The sequence below is a fragment of the Balaenoptera ricei genome, chromosome 20 (assembly GCF_028023285.1).
Source record: "Balaenoptera ricei isolate mBalRic1 chromosome 20, mBalRic1.hap2, whole genome shotgun sequence".
In the NCBI taxonomy this organism is placed as follows: Eukaryota; Metazoa; Chordata; class Mammalia; order Artiodactyla; family Balaenopteridae; genus Balaenoptera; species Balaenoptera ricei.
In genome coordinates, this window is record NC_082658.1 from 2,406,927 (window position 1) to 2,429,505 (window position 22,579).

Genomic DNA, 22,579 nt, shown 5'->3' on the forward strand with positions numbered 1-22,579 from the left:
AACAGAAACAGACTCACAGACATAGAGAACAGACTTGTGGTTGCCAAGGGGGAGGGGGATGGGGGAGGGATGGAGTGGGAGGTTGGTGTTGGCAGACGTAAGCTATCATATAGAGAATGGATAAACAACAAGGTCCTACTGTAGAGCACAGGGAACTATATTCAATATCATGTGATAAACCATAATGGAAAAGAATATATTAAAAAGAATGTTTATATATGTACAACTGAATCACCTTGCTGTACAGCAGAAATTAACACAACACTGTAAATCAACTATACTTCAGTAAAAAAAGAGAGAGAGAGAGAAAAAAAGAGAACACCTGCCTGAAGGCATTTTTTCTGGGCTCTGCTAAGTCCACAAGGAGCACAAGCCAGAAGGGTCAGAACATTAATGCTCCTGGAAGCATCTCTCAACCAATGACGGATAAGGAGTGGTGGATAAATACCCCAGCTTTCTCACCCTCCGGTGACAACTCTAAACCCTTCTTACTTATTGATTTATTTCTCTCAGTGGTTTCACACCGCAACTGCCTATTGCAATAACCTGCCTGATGATGGTCACACAGCCTTTCCTGGCTTCCTCCCCTCCCCCGTCTCATGTCCCCTTTCCCCACTGACGCTTCTAGGCATGAATTACCAAACAGATTAGCTGCACTGAACGCCTCATCTCAAGTTCAGCTTTTTAAAAAACCCAACCCCAGAGCAAGATCCAAATCCATTAAACAATGAAAACTGTAATAAGAACGTGAACACTTTCCCAAATTTCATTCCATCGTATTCATATTTAAATTACCTGGAAATTTATTCGTCCTTTCCACAGGCAAAGTATACACAAGCTTTTCTTTGCTTTCTGTTTTCAGTTTGGCATCAGGGATGTGATGATTAATGAGGGATGTTATTTTTTCTGGATCACATGTTTCATTTCTGTACAAACTAATACATAAAAGGAAAGACAATTCATTTGTATTTTCTCTACTGCTACCACAAAAATAGAGTTTTTATTGGATTTCTAGCCTTTGTGTATTACTTTACCCGGCTTTAGGGAACAAACAAAATGAGTAAATAATAAGAATAAGAATAATAATGTCATCAGTTTGAACAATCTTAGGATCTATATAGAGAAGGTATATCAGCTCAAAACAACTACAAATACACAAATAAATATATAACGTAATTAAAACTATATATCAAGTATGAAGATAAACAGAGGGAGTTGAGAATATTAGGCAGAAGAGATTTCTCAGGGAAAATAATTATTACACCAGACTGTGTAGATACCAGAAAATGTGTCTAATCGGGAAATCTGCCCTTCATGCATGTTTTGTGTGGCCATCAAGGTTTTTTCATAAAATTCTTTTAGCCTGGACACTTTCCTTTTTTAAATTTTATTTATTTTTATTTTTGGCTGTGTTGGATCTTCATTGCTGTGCACGGGCTTTCTCTAGTTGCAGCGACTGGAGTCTACTCTTCGTCGCGGTGCATGGGCTTCTCATTGTGGTCGCTTCTCTTGTTGCAGAGCATGGGCTCTAGGCGCACAGGCTTCAGTAGTTGTGGCACGTGGGCTCAGTAGTTGTGGCTCGCGGGCTCTAGAGCACAGGCTCAGTCATTGTGGCGCAGCACGGGCTTAGTTGCTCCGCGGCATGTGGGATCTTCCCGGACCAGGGCTCGAACCCGTGTCCCCTGCATTGGCAGGCGGATTCTTAACGACTGCGCCGCCATGGAAGCCCCTGGACACACTTTCTTGTTAGACATGGTCCTCTTCACTCTTTGCCACCAGATTTACTTCCTGTGGATAGTAGCTTCTGAGGGTATTTGACTTTGTGCCCTCTGAAAGGATGAAAGTCTACTGCAGGATTGCATGGACCACCTGAGGCGATGGACGGTGGGAAGAAGGTCGAGGCGTAGGTGGCACGGGCAGCTGCCTGGAAAGTGGCCCACGAAGCAGCCCTGCTGTCATTAGTCAGCCCGGGCTTCTCTTTTTGGAGTCTGGCCGATCCCTAGAGTTAGTGAAGGTGCAGGGACAGCACTGGGAAACAGACCAATCCAGCTGAGCGGAGATGAAGCAGAAGGCCAGTCCTCTCTCAGAATGCTCTACCGTTATGATACACCAGTACTGAAGATACAGCAAGGTACCCCATCTGTGCCTGAAGGCTTTACCTTAAGTGATACCCAAGACCCCATCTTCTCTTCAGAAAGACAGAGGAGCCCGCACACTTCACCCTCCCGCTGGACAGGATCACTTTTCTATCTGAGGAGAAAGAAGCGAGAGAGGAAAGATGAGAGGAGTCACTTCTTCCCTCTCTAGAAAATACGGAGGAGGCGCCAGAGCTCAGATTTCCAGACGAGACGTGTCCTATGGGGACATAACTCCATCTAATGGGCATTCACACATTTGAAACATGCATTAAAATGGATGCATTTAAAATGAGCTTAGGCGAGACTTCCCTGGCGGTCCAGTGGTTAAGACCCCACGCTTCCACTGCAGGGGTTCAACCCTTAGCTGGGGAACTAAGATCCCACAAGCCATGTGGTGTGGCCAAAAATTTTTTTTTAATGAGCTTCTGCATCCCAGTCACTTCCGTGCCCTCCGACACTCGAAAAAACAAACAAACACACCATAAATTCCACGGGCATATTTTCTACTCTGGATGCTAAAGGACGAGTGGATATTTTTCAACCAAGTGTACATGAAGGAAGATTGGGATGTTGACATTAATCAAAAGCTGATGTGAAAAAACATCAGTTTTTTATTAGCACTCAGAGTCCAACATATGTCCCGCTGGTGAGGAATTCTACAGTGAGACTAGAGGCCTGCCACCCCCAGATTCCTACGCAGTACAGACACACCAAGGTCACCCCCAGATTCCTACGCAGTACAGACACACCAAGGTCACCCCCAGATTCCTACGCAGTACAGATACACCAAGGTCACCCCCAGATTCCTACGCAGTACAGACACACCAAGGTCACCCCCAGATTCCTACGCAGTACAGACACACCAAGGTCACCCCCAGATTCCTACGCAGTACAGACACACCAAGGTAACGAGAGCAGGGGTCTTGCTCTGGGAGTAAATACTTCGCACATTCTTCATTGTCCTACTGAGATAAAACCAACAATTACCAGCCAGGATGTCGGCTTCATCCATGAAGTTGGTACTCAAGAGGATCACGCGGTCTGCTTTGTGCTCCTTGAGGAAGCTCCACACTCGATGCCTTGAGAAGGGATCCAATCCCACAGTTGGCTCATCTAATAGCAAAACCTACAGACGATGAAGATACATAAGCTGTGCCTCTCTTCCATGTTAATTGTTTCCACACTAGAGCATGGGAAACAATCAAAACCAAGCAAAACAGTAACTATCCAAGCATGTATATCCAATATACTTACACTCATGGTTAAACATAGGAGGTTCTCTCTTGATATATTATAATGAAAACTCTACTACTTTTAGTGGTAAAAGAAGAGCTTCACTTCTTTGACATTAGTCTTAGCAATATTTTTTGGATATGTCTCCTCACGCAAGGGAAACAAAAGCAAAAATAAACAAATGGGACTACATCAAACTAAAAAGCTTTTGCAGAGGGAAGGAGACTATCAACAAAACCAAAGGCTGCCTACTGAATGGGAGAAGATATTTGCAAATGATATGACCGATGAGTTAATATCCAAAATAAACAAAGAACTCACACGACTCAACATCAAAAAAAAAACCTGATTACAAAATGGTCAAGGAATCTGAATAGACTTTTTTTTTTTTTTTTTTTTAAATTTATGGCTGTGTTGGGTCTTTGTTTCTGTGTGAGGGCTTTCTTCAGTTGTGGCAAGCGGGGGCCACTCTTCATCGTGGTGCGCGGGCCTCTCACTATCGCGGCCTCTCTTGTTGCGGAGCACAGGCTCCAGACGCGCAGGCTCAGTAATTGTGGCTCACGGGCCCAGCTGCTCTGCAGCATGTGGGATCTTCCCAGACCAGGGCTTGAACCCGTGTCCCCTGCATTGGCAGGCAGACTCTCAACCACTGCGCCACCAGGGAAACCCCAGACATTTTTAAAAGAAGACATACTTATGGCCAACAGACACATGAACAGATACTCAACATCACTAATCATCAGGGAAATGCACATCAAAACCACAATGAGATATTACCTCACACTTGTCAGAATGGCTCTTATCCAAAAGACAACAAATAGCAAGTGTCAGTGAGGATGTGGAGAAAAGGGAGCCCTCGTGCACTGTTGGTGGGAATGTAAATTGGTGCAGCCGCTGTGGAGAACAGTGTGGAGGTTCCTCAAAAACTTAAATTAAAAATAGAACTACCACACAATCCAGCAATTTTACTTCTGGATATTTTTCCAAAAAACCCCCAAAACACTAATTCAAAAAGATGCATGCACCCCTATGATCGGAGCAGCACTATTTACAAGAGCCAGGACATGGAAGCCACCTAAGTGTCCATCGATAGATGAATGGATAAAGAAGATGTGGTGTATATATACAATGGACTACCACTCAGCCATAAAAAAGAATGAACTCTTGCCATTTGTGACAACAGGGATAGACCTAGAGGGTATTATGCTAAGTGAAATAAGACAGAGAAAGACAAATACTATATGATCTCATTTACGCGTGGAATCTAAAAAAGAAAACAAACGAACAAACAGAACAAAATGGAAACAGACTCAGATACAGAGAACAAACCAGTGGTTGCCAGAAGGGAGGGGGTGGGAGGACAAGAGAAATAGGTGAGGGAGATTAAGAGGGACAAACCTCCAGTTACAAAATAAATGAGTCACGGGGATGAAATGTACAGCTTGGGGAATATAGTCAATGATAGTGTAATTACTTTGTACAAAGACAGTAACTAGATTTACCATGGTGATCTTTTGTAATGCACAAAAATATTGAATTAGTATGTTGTGCACCTAGAACTCACACAGTGTTGTAGGTCAATTGGATTTCAATAATAATAATAATAATAATAAATGGGCACGTAATTTCATCACCTGTGTATACAATAAAATGTTTTTATCACACCACACACACACACACACACACACACACACACACAACACACACACACACAGAGCTGGACTTTTTCCTGATACTCAGTCTGCATTCCTCCATATGTATAATCGCACTTACTTGAGGGTCTCCTAAAATGGCAATCCCAATGGTCAGCTTTCTTTTCTGACCTTCACTTAAATGTGTAGCAATATTATTCTGAATGTTCTGTATGTCCAACTCCAATAAAATTCTTTGTACCTAGACCAGAAAGATACAAACCTTGTAATCCAAGATGATGCATATTACGCAATTTTAACCATCTGTTAAAGTAGTATGTACATTTTAAAGGACCTCATTGCCTAAATTTTATTCATAACAGGGCAGTAAATCACTGATTTAACATGGCAAATGGTTGGCAGTTCAGTGAACCCCGAGCACACCCGTCTACCTCTTGTTCCACTTCCTGTGGCGGAATCCCTTTTATTTTAGCAAACAGCCTGAGGTTTTCCTTCACAGTGAGCATGTCAAACTGAACATTGAATTGAGGACAAACACCAGTTATCTTTTGGATTTCCTCCAAGTCTTGCATTTCAGAGAGATTTTTATTATAGATGGTAACTGATCCTAAGAATGGAAGTTAAAAATAATTTAACATTGGCAAGATAACACGATTTATTAATGTTTGGAGATCTTATTCAGGAATATATTGGCATATATTCAGAAATATCTAAAATAATGACTTTGTAATTTATTAACAACTACTAATTAGTCTTAACATAAATAGATGCTCAGAATAGTGTATATTTCCCTGGAGTATCACACAGCAATGGAATAAAGATAACGATTTCCACAAAAATTTGGGAAATACAAAATATATATAAAACCTTACAGATCTGATAAACAGCTTTAGATAAACAAACATTATTTCCTCTTAAGCAGTTAAATTTAAACCTTAAAATGAGAAAGGCATACATATGCCCTCATTCTATTATCAGACATCTTGCCTTTGGGAAATATCTTTTTGCCCACCTTCTGTTGGAACAGACAATCCATTAAGGATGTTTAGCAAGGAAGATTTGCCAGCTCCACTGTGACCCAGAATTGCTGTGATTTGACCTTCGTATATGTCAAAGAACAAGCCTGTTTTTAGAATAAAATATTAACATTATAAACAAGAGGGCAATAGACAGGGCTGTTTCTAAAAACAGAATAAGACAATTTATTTTAATTGTGTATTCTGAAGCACTTCAATAGTTTAAAATATATAATATTCGGTATTCTCCTGGTTGCTAAAAAAACATGCTTACTGTAGAATATTTGAGAAATAAATACAATCACTTTGGAAGATAAAATCAAGGATAATTCCAAATATTAACATTGTAATAAACTTACATCCTTGCATTTGCATATATGGATATGTAAATATATATTCATAAACTTTGATCATACTCTATTTTTTCCTAGCCTGCCTTTTCAAATATTAAATCATAAACATTTTCCATGGCATTAATTACCTTCTAAAATATATTCACCAAAAATTTATATTTCTCCCTGAGCCCATTTTTCTATGCTTTTGTTATAAATGTTTTGCATTTACATGTCAATAGAAAAATCATTTAGCTAAGAATCCTTTGAGGTATTATTTTTTGTTCGTTTGTCTTACCACCAAGTGAAAAATCAAACTTTGTTATGGAAAGTTGTTGAACAGAGTAAGATGAAATTCTTAAGAATCTTATAATACATTATATCTAAACGATCAAATCCTTTCAATTAAATTAAGTAACCTACTTTCTAATGTTATTGAAATTAATGACTGGGCTGAAATTTCAGTTCATCTATTTTCTATCTGAATGATCTTGGATAAATGAAATTCTATAAGGTTTGGTTTACTCAGCTATTAAATGTGCTAGTAAAAATAATTATAAGTAAAGGGAAAATTCTTCCTGTTGTAATCCAATCCATTAAAACCCTCGTTTACAATTGGACTAAAAGATTCTAAAGATCATTGGAAGAATAAACTCAAATAATTAAGAAAATTTAAAGAACAGTATGAAATCAGTCTTGGCTACAAGATATTAAAATATATTGGAAAACCATGATAATTAAAATATTAGTAACAGTCATAGCAGTGGAGCAAATATAATAATTAAAATAATATATTACTGGTCCAGGATACACTGACCAATAGAACAAGAATAGAAACCTAAAAGGAACCAAAGTAAAGATAAGAAATAAAGATTAATGAAACAACCTTTCAAATTCATCAAAAAGATGAGTTAATTAATAAACAATATTGGGACAACTAAACAAGTTACATTAACGACTTTTATGTTTGTTTTTAAATTGGAAACAAAAATGTTTTCAAGGATGAGAGAAAAGTGACACTAGCTATCTTGGAAATGACATGTATTAACTGAAAAAAGAAATATAAGCCTCAGTTTCCTCATATGCAAAGTGGGAGAGACATTATGGATCTCATAGGATTAAAGGGAAAAAAGGAAAAAAAGTCCATGTATGTCATTTAGCATAGTTCCCAGCATACACTAAGTACTCAATAAACGTTAAACGTTTGTTGCTATTCTTACTGCTGTTGTTAATTACTGCTTATGGGAGTATGAATTTTTATAACCTTGGAAGGAAATAATTTGATATATGAACCAAGAATCTTAAGAATATAGCCCCATTTGAATAATTCTGCTTCTAGAAATTTTTATTCAGCAAATAATTAATGATCTTTACAAAGATTGAGCAAGAAGGTGCATTATAGCTCATTTTATGAGAGTGAAAAAATTGGAAACAAACGGAATTTCCTATACCAGCGTGTTAGTTAACTAAATCACGGGGTCCATACAATGTAGTGCTATTTAGCCCTGTTTAGCTAACAGGCTGCAGACAAGGGACTCAAAGGCACATTTTCAAGAATGTTCCAAGTGGCCACAGGCACCAGCTTCACGGGGTGAGGGGGCAGCTCCCATCCTTACTTTCCAAAGAGTAACTCCAGCTGGTTGTTTCACATGTTTTCACATCTACCGATGCTCAATGTTTTTAAAGTTTTTAAGGTTCTGTTACTTTTAAAAATATAAGAAATCCTGCAGAAGTTGAAACTATTTAGACATATTGATGAGGGCAAAAGTAGTTCATAACGCGCTCTGGAAACTGAAATGATATATTTTAAAATATTTAACGTATCTTTGGCTAAAATTTAAAAAATGAAACCACAGACCTAGATAGTATTTGATAAGAATAAACTTAAATTTAAACTGTCAGAAAGAAATACATATGGGAGTCTTTCCACTTATCCATGTTAAATACATAATATAAGGTGACATTTTTAAAAGATGCAGAAGGGAATGTGAATAATAATAAAATTTTATCAACTAGGAAAAAACCCCAAAAACCAACTTGCTTACACAAGGACATTAAATTCCCAAAGGAAAGACGTAATCTCAAAGGAATAAGTAAAATTGAGTTAAGGGATCTGCACTTGTTAGAAAATAATTGCAATGTAAGCAAAATGGACCAAAGAACTCTCAACCTTTGAGAGGGTCTATGGCTCCTCCTTTTCTAAATTTTAAGGTTTCTGTCTCTTCTAAAAATACATTACATTCCTTCTAAAAATCATTATTCATAAGAGCAAGCTGTCCTCTATGAAATATAACCACTAACTCTGATGCTTGCTTAAAATGTTTTTAAGTAAAAAAACTACATTTGTGAGAACACTCAGTTTCAAATATGTTGGTTCACTAGAAATTATAAACCATGTTTGTCGTAGGGTATTGACTTGTGAAATTTAATTTATGGTCAAAGGTGTTACACATCTTTGTGTTAATCTCACCAGTACACGTAAACTATGTAAATTCCCTGGCTAGTATAAAAAACATGTATCCATTTTAAGTCTAGACATTAGTTCCTCATAGTGCAAATACAACAAAATATTGCTTATAGCAAATTCTTCTTTAAAAATGAAGAGGCATTTTTCACTGTATGATTCCATTTTTGTAGATTAATAGATCCATGAAACATCTGGAAGGATTTTACATCCAGTTCTTAATCATGGTTAATTTCCAGGTGGTGGAGTTAGGCTGTTTGTGTTTTTTTCTGTTTTGCTTATCCATATTCTCTAATTATTCACATTGAATTTTCTCCATTTTTTGTAATAAAGAAGTCAATGAAATGTTTTTCTTTACCTTTCAATACTTCCACTTTTCCAGTTTTTTCTTTATATTCTTTTTTAACATTTCTGATTCTGAAATAACAAAATGGGCACTTACTTAGACAACAGGAAAGTAAGAATAGTACAGCTCGTGAACACCCCGAGTGAGAGAGATGCAGCCAACTTTACGTGAAATAAGGGATGACATATAACAGCCCACTTAGAAAGACCAAGACTCATTTCTAATTAAACGTTTCCCCTGGGGGAGAAAATTAAGAGTCCCTCTAGAAAGTTACAATTAAATTACTAGTGTTTCACTTGGAAAAGTAGAATGCTCTGTAATTACCCTCACTTTCTTCCCCGAGTCTTAGAACATTTGGTGTTTGTTCCCCTGTGCAAGAGGCACTCATTTATCTGCACTCTTTAAGCATCATCTCCCATTCCCTTCAATCTTGGTCATTAATCAGACCCTCTGTCACCTGCATTTTCCATAGTTTCCTCCCTGAGAGCTTCTCTTTGGCTTCAAACTCTGCTTTAGATACAGTCAAATCTCCCGCCTCCCCTTAAGACAATTTTTCAAGCTAAAATATAAACTTGCCATCTCCTCTCCCTCACGTGTCACTTCCTCCTCGGTCACGCTGGCTTCTGACCCCACTCCCCTGGTTGCTTCAGTGGGAAGCAACCTCTTCCTACTGAAAACATTCATGTCCTCCTGATGGCCAAATGCAACAAATACTTTTCCATCCTTACTTATTGGAGTAGGGGTCGCTATTGAGGACTCCTAATTTTCCTTGTTGAAAGTGTCTACTTTCAAGGTAACGTTCAACTTTAATTTTTTTCTTCCTATTTTTCCAAAAGTTCCTTCTCTGTTTCCTTGTAGAGTACTCTTCTTTCACCAGACAGCACCTTGCTGTTCCACGGGGTTCTCTGTGTATATTATAGGTCTTCTCCTTCTAGACTCTGTCGATGGTCTATTTCATTGGTTCTCACGGTTTCAACACCAACCTAAAACTGACACCATCCTTTTCCCTGGGCTTTAGGCTCACACATCTAAAGGTTTGCTGGATTGCTTCATCCAAATACACACACACACACACACACACACACACATACACACCCCTCTAAATCAATGACTACCAAAGTTGAATGCACATTGGAATTTCAAAAGAAACTGATACAGGATGAAGCAGGAACCAGGCTCAGACAGATTAGCGATGTCACAACCATATAAGATCATATACGATGAATCTTCGAGGTCAAAGGGAAACAGAGTTTAGTCACCCTCTTTTCTGAGCCTGAATCAGAATAAAGGTAAGGACATTTATTCAATCAGGATGCAGGTGATGGGCAGGGTTACAGCCAAGAGTCTGGAGATTTAAAAGAAAAAGGCTTCAAAACTGCTAAATCCGACAGGGTATTTTATTTCTGCCTTTCTTTGTGTAGTGGGACGCCATTGAAGTGAGGCTTTCATATTTTATTTTAAATAATAAACTTCTACCTGGGAGCGGCTGGCTCTTTTTGGATTTCAGAGATGACGGTAGCCATTCATGTTTGGAGCAGACATCCTGCCTGTGTTCTGGGCATGTTGCATGAATGGTATAGTTACAGAAATGGACAGATGTGCAAACAAATGCCCCCAGAGAAGAAGGACTGGGTGGGGGTTGTGGGTGAGAGGGAGCAAGTTGTGAATGAAAAATAGATTTTTTTTTACAGAATGAAGATCTTGATTCTGGTTAGAACTCTGCAAGCTTTCCTCCACACTTACAGATACACAGAGCTGAAGGGCTACTCAGGAAAGAGGAAGAGGTCCTTAGTATATAAAGCAGGGACGCCTGGGAAAAAGGGAATCAGTATCTTAGTACCTTCTATATCCGTGCAAAATCAAATTCACGTGTTGGGATAGATTGCAGTAGACTTGACACTTGTCTAGCAGAGGGGAAGGGCAATGATTTTCCTAAGAAAAGGTCTCTGTGAAGAAAGACGTGGTAAGACTTGTGGATTGGGAAGGTCAATTGCAGGCCGTCTTGCAGTCCCAGAACCTGCTTCAGCAGTGACTGAAGATGCAGCATTGGTCACGGAAGAGCTATCCTGTGGGGCACCGAAGCCGACTTTGCTGCTTTGGTGTGGATCTGGGGTGAGCAGCTGCACAACGGAGCCAAAAGCTTGAGTGAACAGGCTTTGGATCAGATGACTTTCCCTTCCTGCCCCAGACCTCCATGTTAGCGAAGAATCCAGCAAACAGACAGGATGTCCAGAATCAACACCACACAGATTGGTCAGGGTTGCGGGGTAAGGGTGAGGACATTTTGCTTTGCTCTCCTTCAAAGAAGTCAAAGAACAAGCATTTTTTGATCTATGTAAACTAACCTTAAGGCTCTCTTAGGAGACTGAATCTGAAAGTTATTGTCATTTGAATAGTAATATAATTTTATATTTAGTGTTCTCTACTGGTAGAGAGGGACTGATGACACTGCGTCTGGGGAGAATGTCCCTCACTTGGCTCTTCTCTTGGATGGATGCTTTCCATCAAGCCCGGATTGGAAGGGGCTGTAGCCCCGCAGAACACTTAACAAACAATAGGCTCAGAATTAGAAGGATGAAGCTTAGATACATAGGTTCAACCACGCTCCTAGAAACACTTCACTTCCCAGCTATAGTCCCTTTTCTTCATCTTCCTTTGCCTCCGGACATCTCCTCAGTAGCTAGAGCTTGCGAGTATAGACTCTGGAGCCTGACTGGATTCCAACCTCAGCTCCTCTGTTAGGTTGACAGAGTGTGTGACATTGGGCAAGAGTCAACCTCTCAGTACTTCACTTCTCTCATTTGTAAAATGGGCAAAATAGAAGTGCCTGCCTTATAAGCTTTTTGTGAGAATTAAATGCATGTCCAGTACATAGTAAGCACTATGTGAATATCTGCTAAATAAATGCTTAATGTTTAAAACGTTCTCATTCTTTAACTTCAGTGCACATTAGGAAGATATACAGGGCTCTTTAAAATCCACAGATACTTGGGTTCAAGCCCACTGTCCCTGAATTAGAATCCCTGGAGGTAGGGTCTGACAGCAGAGATACGTGAAAAGCTCCTCATATAAGTCTGTTACAAACAACCCTATAAAGTAGATGTTACTCTTGTTTCATAAAGGACACAGAGACTCAGAGAAACTAACTCATTTCTACAAGATTCCACATCAAATGAGAGGGGAGCGTGGTATTAAGATCTAAGAAATGTTGACTCCAAATTTCTTACTTCTTGCAGTAGACCATATAAGCCAGACAAAACTATGAAGGAAGGGATTCAGAGAAAGAAAAGAGCAGCAATAAAACAGAGGTGGGGGACAAGAGACAGAAGCAGGGAGGAGACAAGACGGAGGGTGAAGTGGTAATAGGGAACTATGTTCAATATCCTGGGATAAACCAAAACGGAAGGGAACGTGAAAAAGAGGGTATATATACGTAGAAGTGAATCACTTTGCTGTACAGCAGAAATTAACACAACATTGTAAATTAACTAGATTTCAATAAAATTTTTGAAAAATTCATTCACCTTGTGCCCGTATATTAGTGTATGTGTGATTACCTGATGGCTTCTTTTCCTTGGAATTCTGGAGCTACTGGTTCAAAATAATCATCAGAGGGGAACTCAGGATCTACTTCTTTCTGAATGACCTTACTATCAGTCCTTTGGTGTTGGAAACAAGATGATGAGTTCAGGAAAAATAATGGAGAGTAACGGTGCTCATTTCCATCTAATTAATCAAGAGGCAATAAAATGTTTGTTCAGTAACATGAAAACAATGAGCAAGGAAGCCTTATTCAGAACAGTATAGAATGTCTTGGATGTTTAAGCATCATAAAGAAATTCTTTGCTTTCTAACTTCCTATTATTGAGAAGAAAGCTTGAGAGTGAAGAAAACAATGAAAATTAAAATTATTACAAAAGTTAAACAATATAATAGAACTTTTGATGAAGTATAAATCAAAGGTTTGAATAAAATGTGTTCTAAAAGGTGTTTAGAATTATGATTAAATCAAACATTGGCCGGGAAAAGCCTTAATATGGCACATAAAAATAATTTTAAATATGTTTGTGAACTTAAGAAATCACTTGACCCAACAATATGATTGAACATAATACGGAAATCTATATGGTATATGAATAAAAAGTACGTGGGGAAATTAATTTGTTCAGGATGAATATATGGTCATGCTCTAGATTTTAAAAAATGAAATAGTATTTATTATTAAGGGTTTTCAGATATTAACCAGAAGTGATAAAAAGACAGAAATACATACAAATAAATACATAGGAACGTATACGACAAACTTAAATACAGTCAAAGTGGAAGGAACATAAAAAATAAGATATATAAGTAAGATTTTGCAAGGAAAAAGCATTCTGATTCTAGTATATGTGCAGGAATTCTAGGCTTATGTGAAATTTTTAGTTGTTTACAAGATAAAGAAAATCTAACTGGGTAATATACTTCTGTAAATATGAGCAATATATGGAAAGTTTAAAGAATAATGATGAAATCATCCTCTGTAATTTTCATTTGTTATCTCCTTAAATGATGCACAAATGGCCCTCCCATAAACAGAGGCGAGTGAGGAAAACACTGATTATTTTCCACCTTAGGTCCTGTCCAGCTGCACTTAGTTTACAATCTACCCTTCTTCTTGTAAGAGGAACAAATTCTTATTAGGAAGCAATTTCACCATACAATGGCCCTACGCTAATCAAAATCATCTTAAGAACTAATTTATTTCCACTCGTTCTGATACAAATCCTAAATATCATTCTTTGAAAACACTTTCAGGGATCCTTGAAAAGATTAACATTATTTAACACTATATAATTATAATATGCATTAAAATTATCACTACTGTATACCACTATATTACATTCAGAAGAATAATTATTTTTATATAACAGTTCCTTCAGACCATTAAAACTAAGAAGTAGAAAGAACTCATTCAGCCTGTGATGGGAAATATTTGTCATTCTTCATTTCTTAAAATATATTTATATAACCTTAACAAAAAAATCTTCAATGTGCTCAATATCTGAGGATGTCAGAGTAAAACCCATTATTACTTACAGGGTAAGATTTTGTCAAAGTATAACGCCAACACCAAGTACAAAAGAGCATCAAAAGCCAATATGGAAAAAGTTGCTATCATTATATATGAGTCCCCTGAAGTGTCAGGAAAAATTACACCATTCATATTATAATCCAGGTGGATAATCTAAGATTCAAACAGAATAATAATAAATATTTAAATTAAATAAAAATAATTCAGTGTAGCAGCAAGAATTATCATTTTATTAAGTAGCTTTTTCAAGAAGCCCTCATAATGAAGCTATTAGTGAAACTATTTCTATTTTACAGTAATCAAAGGAATATTAGAAGGAAATACCGATTTTTAAAAGTACAGTGTTTTAGTAACAGGAATTTAATTTATAATACCTTTGTTTTTTTCATAAAGTCATCACAGTATTGCAAACTATCTACTCCATGCAACAAAGAAATATAAATTTTAGAAAGAATATGAAGAATTCTTTGAAGTTTCTTATTAGGATGATAAGAGATCTATCTCTTTTTCTAGTTATTACTATAAATAAAGATTTGTATTTATAATTTTGCCATGTAATAATAGTACCATGTTCTAGGCACTGTTCTAAGTGCTTTTTATATTATCCCATTTAATCTTCATTATAATCATATAAGATAGGACTTATTATTTCTCATCTGCATTTTACATATGATGAAACTGAGGCACAGAGAAGTTGGGTAGATTAGCCAGATGAGGTCAAAATCACATAGTGAAGACTGATAAAGCTGGACTCAGAATACAGGAAGTCCAGCTCCCAAGCCTAGTTCCTCACCCTAGATACTCTACAACTTCTCAGTTTATGTTAAGATTGTTAACATTTCATGACAAAATTGAGTTTATTCTAGGAATGCAAGGGTGGATCAACATTTGAAGATCAATCAATGTAATTCAAAATAAAACAGACTGAAGCAGAAATAATGTAATTAATCTAATAACGGCAGAAAAAGCAACTGACAAAATTCAGTGTCCACTTATAATAAAGTCTCTTTACAAACTAAGAAGATAGGAGGTCTTCTTTAATCTGGTGAATTCAATGTAGGAAGACCAACACCAAAAACCATGCTTAACTGTGAAATGTTGAAATCTTTTTTCCCCCCTGCATTTCTATTCAATGTTGTATATACTAAAGGTCCCAACCTGTGCAGTAAGGCAAGAAAAATAAATAAATGGCATAAGGACAAAATAAACCATCATTATTTGTAGACATCATGACTAAAAATAAGGAAATCCCAAGATAAAACCCAGAAAAATACTAGATTTAACAAAAGAACTACGTTATACAGCAGAAACTAACACACCATTGTAAAGCAATTATACTCCAATAAAGATGTTAAAAAAAAAAAGAATATAGCAATGATAGTGGACACAATACCAATGTACAGAAATCAATTGCATCTCTCTACATTAGCAACAAACATTTAAAAGTAAGAATTTAAACATAAAAGCTATCTATAATGGCATTAGAAGTATCAAAAAACAACCTTTGGAATAAATCAAGCAAAAAAGGGCAAGGATCTATACAGAAAACTGAAACAGTTGCTAAGGAGAAATGAATGTGAAGATAAAATGTGTTCATGACCAAAAACAAGTGTCAGTTTCCCCAAAGCGATTGAAAAATTCAACTGCACCAAAATCCCAACAGCTTTGAGCACATCTACTGTGTGTATGTGTGTGTGTGTGTGTGTATATATATATATATATATATATATATATATATATATATATATATAACTTGTTAAGTTAATTCTAAAATTTTCATCATTTCTAAGAACCTAGAAGACACTCTCTTGAAAAAGAAAATAAGATTTTCTTTTAAAAAGAAAAGAAAGTAAAATTGTTACCACCAGATATCAAGACATATTATAAAGCAAAACAATTGAGACAATGTGGTATCAGTGCAAGGATAGACAGATGGGTCAGGACATGATTGGTTCAGTTGTGACAAAGGAAATACTGCAGTTCACGCAACTTCATCAACAATCAGGAAAATGCAAATTAACACCACAATGATATATCATTACTTATCCGCCAGAATGGCTAAAATTTCAAAGACTAACAATACCAAATGTTGGTGAAGATTTGGAGCAAATGAAACTCTGAAACACTGTTGGTGCAAAAGTAAAGAACTGCAATCACTTTGGAAAAATATTTGATAGTAACTATGAAGATTAAGAGATTCATACTCTAGCGCTAGATATACATACACTGTTCAACTCCCAAACATATACCAAACAGAATTGAATACACATATTTACTAGGAAATATGTGTGAGAATTTATTGGCAAGTTATTAATAACAGTCAGAAGCTGGAAAATATTTTTGTCCATCAAAAGAAAATAGTATATTCACACAATAGAATACTATAAAAACCATACTACAGCTACACATAAATTGTATATGTAAAAACATAATGTTGAGTGAAAAAAGCCAGATCTTCAAAAATCACTTTGTACAATATCACCTATATAAAGTTAAAAATAGGCAAAACTAAAAAATTGTATTTAGGAACACATACTTAGATGATAATGAAAAACAAGGTGGTGATTATCATAAACCTTCTACCATTTAGGAGGAAGGAGTGTTTAGAAATGCTTCTGGGGTTTTGTCCACATTCTATTTCTTGATCGAGTTCATGAGTACTTTGATTCACTTAAATTATTTATTAAACTGTAAATTTATGTCTTGAAAGTTTTTCATATTTGAGGTTTCAAAAAGAGGCTTAAACAACAATTATTAACAAACTAGCAGAATGCTTTCATTATGTGATAAGAGAAGAAAGGTCAATATTTACATATAGGAAAAAACGCTAGAAGAAAGTACTTCAAAGTGAAAATACATCTGAGAAAGGAAAATCTGGAAGAATTATCTGAAAGAATTTTTTCTTCAAGTTTCCTTGTGAGATGACAATTTTTCTGCAATGTAATAATAACATTTTCAAATTTAGCTTTAGAGTAGAATTGTTTAGAATAAAAGCTCTTAATCTGAAAGTACTGATTATGAAGATCATGAAGTGTCCAGTTCTTTTGAAAATTCAATAATAAACCAATTAACTATGATCTCACCTGGTTAATTCCAGCAGTGAAGGCAAAGGGGCTACAAATACTGAAAATCCATTCCAAAGGTGACGGCAGTTGTCTATAAAATGCAGTGAATCCCACACCCCCCCAAAAGAGAGTGAGGACAAACACAAGCAAACTGGTGAGGATAGTTTTCTTTAACAGCACAGTCATCAGGAATGCCAAAGCTATCTGAAAGAGAGAGAAGGCATTACATAGACTGACAGTCATTGGTAGCACCTTAAAAAAAGGATCTTCATATCGTAACATAAGTATTTATCACGGAGACAGCGATGAACAATATTAAGGTATAATTATGCTCAGTCCTTCTCTCAACCTCTTTGTAAAGAGAATCCTTATTTGCCCTACTCAAACGCTGGGTTTTTGTTGCCAAGGAAAGAGCGGGGAAAGCTGCAGGAAGAGCTGAGGAAAGGTTAGAAATGCAGACTTGGAAAGACAGACAGAAACTAAATTAATATGTTAACAAAGAGCGTCTACATACGCTCTGCAGAAAACACCCTGGAGGGTGGGAGAAATTAGAGGCTCTTGTTCAGAGAAGGAAGAGGGGGTTACATGGGAAGTCAGAGCAGGGTGAACAGGGCAAAGAGGTGTGAAAAACTACCACATGATGGGGAACCACTGGGAAAAAAGATGGGTCCAGCCGTTAAAAGCATCCTTATTAACCATCTAGAAAAGTCCTAGATAGTTTTACAGTCAAAATAATTTTTAGATGCATAATTTCATTAATTCAGACCTTGATGCAAAAAATAGGTCCAATTTTATTTAGGTTACATCATTTTCTCATACTCATAAAGACTTTCTCAAGCAAACACACACACACACACATGCACACACATGCACACACATGAAAGAAGCTGCTATAGTTGCCTGCTGAGACATTAATTTTTGCTATATATAACTAAGACCTAAAGCAGAGAAAATGGTAATAAATGTATGAACTTACCAAAGATAAGCCATATAAGAAAAAGAGGGTAAATATAACCACGAAGCCCGTCATGACGATAATTTGGGTAGATATTATGATAACTGTAATGATTATAGAAGTAATGAAGATGAAACCAGCATAGATTAAACCCCAGGAGAGCCTAAATAAAGACAAATATTATTTCAGTTGTTTTAACTTTATTATGAAATATTTAAAACATACAAAAATATCTAAAGAATAATACAATGATTACCATGGTACCTGCCACCTAGATTAATAACTAGAATATTACTAATATTACAATGACTGTGCTGGTGCCATGGCTAGGTATCAGCTCTCTATTCAAGTATTATATAAATAATGTGAACATACATAAACAGTATCATCTTGTCTGTATTCTCCTGCAACTTGCCTTTATCCACAACATGTACAATATTACACACTGCAGTGTAACATTTCATTGTATAAATATATCTCAGTGTTCTCCTGCCCATGGACATTTAGGTTGTTTCCAATTTTTATTTCTAATGCAATGTTGCTAAAAATATTCTTGTATTTGCCTTTTTGGGGAAAGTACACAAAATAATTTCTGTAAGGTGAAATTGCTGAAATAAAGGAGATTAGCATTTTTGTACCTTCAGCTTTATTATATATTACCAAAGCGTTCTAATTATAAAATTGGAAGGAAACTTAACAACTTCTGATCAATCAAGTAACCATGGATGTACTGGGGGCAGATGATCACTTGACCATTCTTGACGACCTCAGCCAGCAGCACCTCCACCCTCCCTAGCTGCAGAAAATTGAAATTTCATAACTGTACTAAGCCCATTCCAGTCTTGCTATTCCTATTCATGACTGCTTTATTTAAACCAATATAGCTTATGGCACACCCTTAAGTGTTCACACTGTTTTGCTTTAAATGTGCTAGTGTTCACATTTTTATGAAGTGGTTATTAGAAATAGCAGTCAATCTAAGAGGCCTACAGGGTGTTTTAGTCCAAGCTTCTCATTTTACAGATGAGTAAACTGCAGTTTGTATTCCTAGTTAATGGGCATACTCAAGGTCAACAACGTAAATCAATAACAAAGCTAAGATAGCAGCTGTAGGTTTTCGTTCAGCCCAGAGCTCTTTCTTCTACATAAAATTGCCTAATAATAATTCAACTGCTGGAAAAAACCACAAAAGTATTAAACCAGGAACTTGCATTAATATGTTCCAATAGAACATGTTTAATTATTCCTTATTTGACTTCTTTTTAAAATTTCACGTCATTACAATGATTCAGACTGTGTTAGAACATCGGCGTTCTTGGAAAAGCACGCCGCAGTCTGCAGAATTCACTTTCTGAGTAAAGAAGGGAACTGCCATAGGTAGGAACTGAAAAACCATAGGGTAAGGGAACTACAAATGAAGGAAGTTAAAACATTACCTAGAAAAAGGAACTTATTGCAGAGAGTTGAGGGGATGTTAATAAATCTATGAAAATCTTCAGGATAAAACAATTTCAGATATCACATTTATAGAATAAATATTGACTACATTTCACATTTATGGCATTAGTAAAAAACAAAACGAAACAAAACTGGGGGTGGTGTGCTGCAAAACTTATTTCCAGTAGACACTCTGTACTTAATAAAAACGTTTCAGAATTTTTTTCCTTCTTAGTTTTAAGGACATATATTCATTTTGCTAAATTTTAGGTTACATGCATACTAAGAAGCATTTATCCTGAGAAGGAATCCACATCTAAATAACCAGTACTTTCTGATTTTAATCTAGAGTTGGCTTGTGCCTACCTGTTCTAAGGTGGCTGCAGGGATGCTGTCCCACAGGACAAGCCCTGGGCTGAAAGAGGGTCATTTTTCCATCGTTCCGCTCTCTCTTCCCTCCTAACAAACGCCAACCATTCCTTTGTATTCCCCAAGCTTCCACCGCAAAATCACTCCTCTCCTCTCTTGTTTTATTTCAAGACCCAGTTTCCTCTTTTCCTATTTCACAGTTCAGTTATATTAGAATTAAAACTCTCTCTGTTAATAAAATATACTTCATAGAAATTTTTAAATTTCCTAGACCTTAATTTTATTTCAGGGAACATGTATCTTGCAAAGGATTGTTCAATAAATAGTCCCTCATCCATTCCAGATAGTACCACATCCATAAAGAGTATTTTCTTGATATGGGGAGTATACAAGAAATATCTCCCAGGATTCAACATTGGAAAATGCTAGGTTTCTTTTAGGGTAAAGCAAACAGATTGTTTTTCTTTTTTTCTTTTCCTAGACAGTATGAATTTTGTGACTGATGGTATTGCAGAATTCTCTGCCTTGGCCTCTTAGAAGCTTAGAACTTGTATGATTTGCATATTTATCTGTTAATATTACCTATTTATTATTTTGCTAAATCTTTGTTTCTACTCATCATTTATTTTTATTATAATACAAATACATGCATAGATACATACATACATGATAACTATGTTGAAATACATGTTTTAAAATCACTTTAAATCATTTGTAAAATGGAGCAAGATATGATATAAATATATCAATATATGAAGCAAATGCTCTTATTAAGTGCTTCTTATATGCCAGCCTATGTGCTGGGCACCTTTATAGGTTATCTCAACTCCAACATATGGTATTTAGTTGCTCCAAAAAATATACCCCAAGTTACCCAATCTCGGAACAGAGGATTGCCATTATAGGATCATACTTTCTTCAACAAGAGGAAGTGTAGAGAAATCAAGTGATAACTATGGGTAGACCAAGCAGGAGAGTTGACATTAGGGCACTGGGCACATGAAAATATGTTCCACATCACTAATTATTAGAGAAATGCAAATGAAAACTACAATGAGGTATCACCTGACACCAGTCAGAATGGCCATCACCAAACAATCTACAAACAATAAATGCTGGAGAGGGTGTGGAGACAAGGGAACCCTCTTGCACTGTTGGTGGGAATGTAAATTGATACAGCCACTATGGAGAACAGTATGGAGGTTCCTTAAAAAACTAAAAATAGAGTTGCCATATGATCCCGCAATCCCACTCCTGGGCATATATCCAGAGAAAATCATAATTCAAAAAGACACATGCACCCCAATGTTCACAGTAGCACTAGTTACAATAGCCAGGTCATGGAAGCAACCTAAATGTCCATCGACAGAGGAATGGATAAAGAAGATGTGGTACGTAGGTACAATGGAATATTACTCAGCCATAAAAAAGAATGAAATAATGCCATTTGCAGCAACATGGATGGACCTAGAGATTGTCATACTGAGTGAAGTAAGTCAGAAAGAGAAAGACAAATATCATATGATATTGCTTATATGTGGAATCTAGAAAAATGGTACAAATGAACTTATTTACAAAACAGAAATAAAGTCACAGACGTAGAAAACAAACTTATGGTTACCAGGGGGAAAAGCGGGGGCGGGGGGGTATAACCTGTGAGACTGGGATTGACATACACACACTACTATATATAAAATAGGTAACTCATAAGGACCTACTGTAGAGTGCAGGGAACTCTACTCAGTACTCTGTAATGACCTATATGGGAAAAGAATCTAAAAAAGAGTGGATACCCGTATCTGTATAACTGATTCACTTTGTTGCACACCTGAAACTAACACAGCACTGTAAATCAACTACACTCCAATAAAAATTTTTAAAAAAATTAGGGCTCCTGGGTTTGAGTCCCTGCACACAACATCCATTTGACAATGGGCAGCTCTTTTTCATTCTCTGTGATCTTACTGGTACCTCTATCATAGCATTGGCTTAACATGCTTATGGCACAGAAAAAGTGCCGGGCAAATTATAATCACGATCTTGCAGAGCAAAACTTAACAAAGACTAAACTGAAAATTCGGAACAACGCCAACAGCAAAGTAGGCAATGTGTCAAGTTGAAATCATTGTGTTCTGGAACAGTAACACATTTTCACTGCTTCCGAATTTCTCTGTTTACTCATTTGCACTACTTGAGTCAGTCACTCACCAGAACGCTGAATCTTGTAGACCCATCATTTTCATCAAATCCTTATACTTTTTTCTCTCTTTTGTAACATTGAGTGATAAAAAATATATAAATGGGGAGAAGTAAAGCAAGCAGTAAAAAATGAACATCTCATTTTGAAGGTTCTCTTTAAAAATAAAGGGTAATGTCTTCATATTTATAGCAGTAACTGACATCAACTCCTCCATCACATAGTGATTCGTCGTGATCTAAAGAAGGGTTCAAATGAACAAAATTGTTACTTAAAGTATAGAAACTGGTGAAATCTGAAT

General features: G+C 36.5%; 1 protein-coding gene across 3 annotated transcripts in view; it reads right to left on the reverse strand.

Moving 5' to 3' along the window:
* Positions 1 to 22,579, reverse strand: part of ABCA6 (ATP binding cassette subfamily A member 6) — a 59,758-nt gene that overhangs the window by 31,237 nt on the left and 5,942 nt on the right. For 2 of the 3 annotated variants that reach the window (XM_059908261.1, XM_059908260.1), the window contains exons 7-18: positions 22,290 to 22,516; positions 18,297 to 18,438; positions 17,339 to 17,524; positions 14,261 to 14,408; positions 12,739 to 12,907; positions 9,194 to 9,252; positions 6,036 to 6,146; positions 5,455 to 5,630; positions 5,145 to 5,264; positions 3,126 to 3,264; positions 2,160 to 2,250; positions 796 to 935 (exon numbers count right to left, since the gene is read on the reverse strand). In XM_059908261.1, coding sequence (XP_059764244.1) covers positions 796 to 935; positions 2,160 to 2,250; positions 3,126 to 3,264; positions 5,145 to 5,264; positions 5,455 to 5,630; positions 6,036 to 6,146; positions 9,194 to 9,252; positions 12,739 to 12,907; positions 14,261 to 14,408; positions 17,339 to 17,524; positions 18,297 to 18,438; positions 22,290 to 22,516 — 1,708 coding nt within the window. Of the gene's footprint in view, positions 1 to 795; positions 936 to 2,159; positions 2,251 to 3,125; positions 3,265 to 5,144; positions 5,265 to 5,454; positions 5,631 to 6,035; positions 6,147 to 9,193; positions 9,253 to 12,738; positions 12,908 to 14,260; positions 14,409 to 17,338; positions 17,525 to 18,296; positions 18,439 to 22,289; positions 22,517 to 22,579 lie in introns of those variants that run through there. The other variant, XM_059908262.1, reaches the window with a different exon arrangement.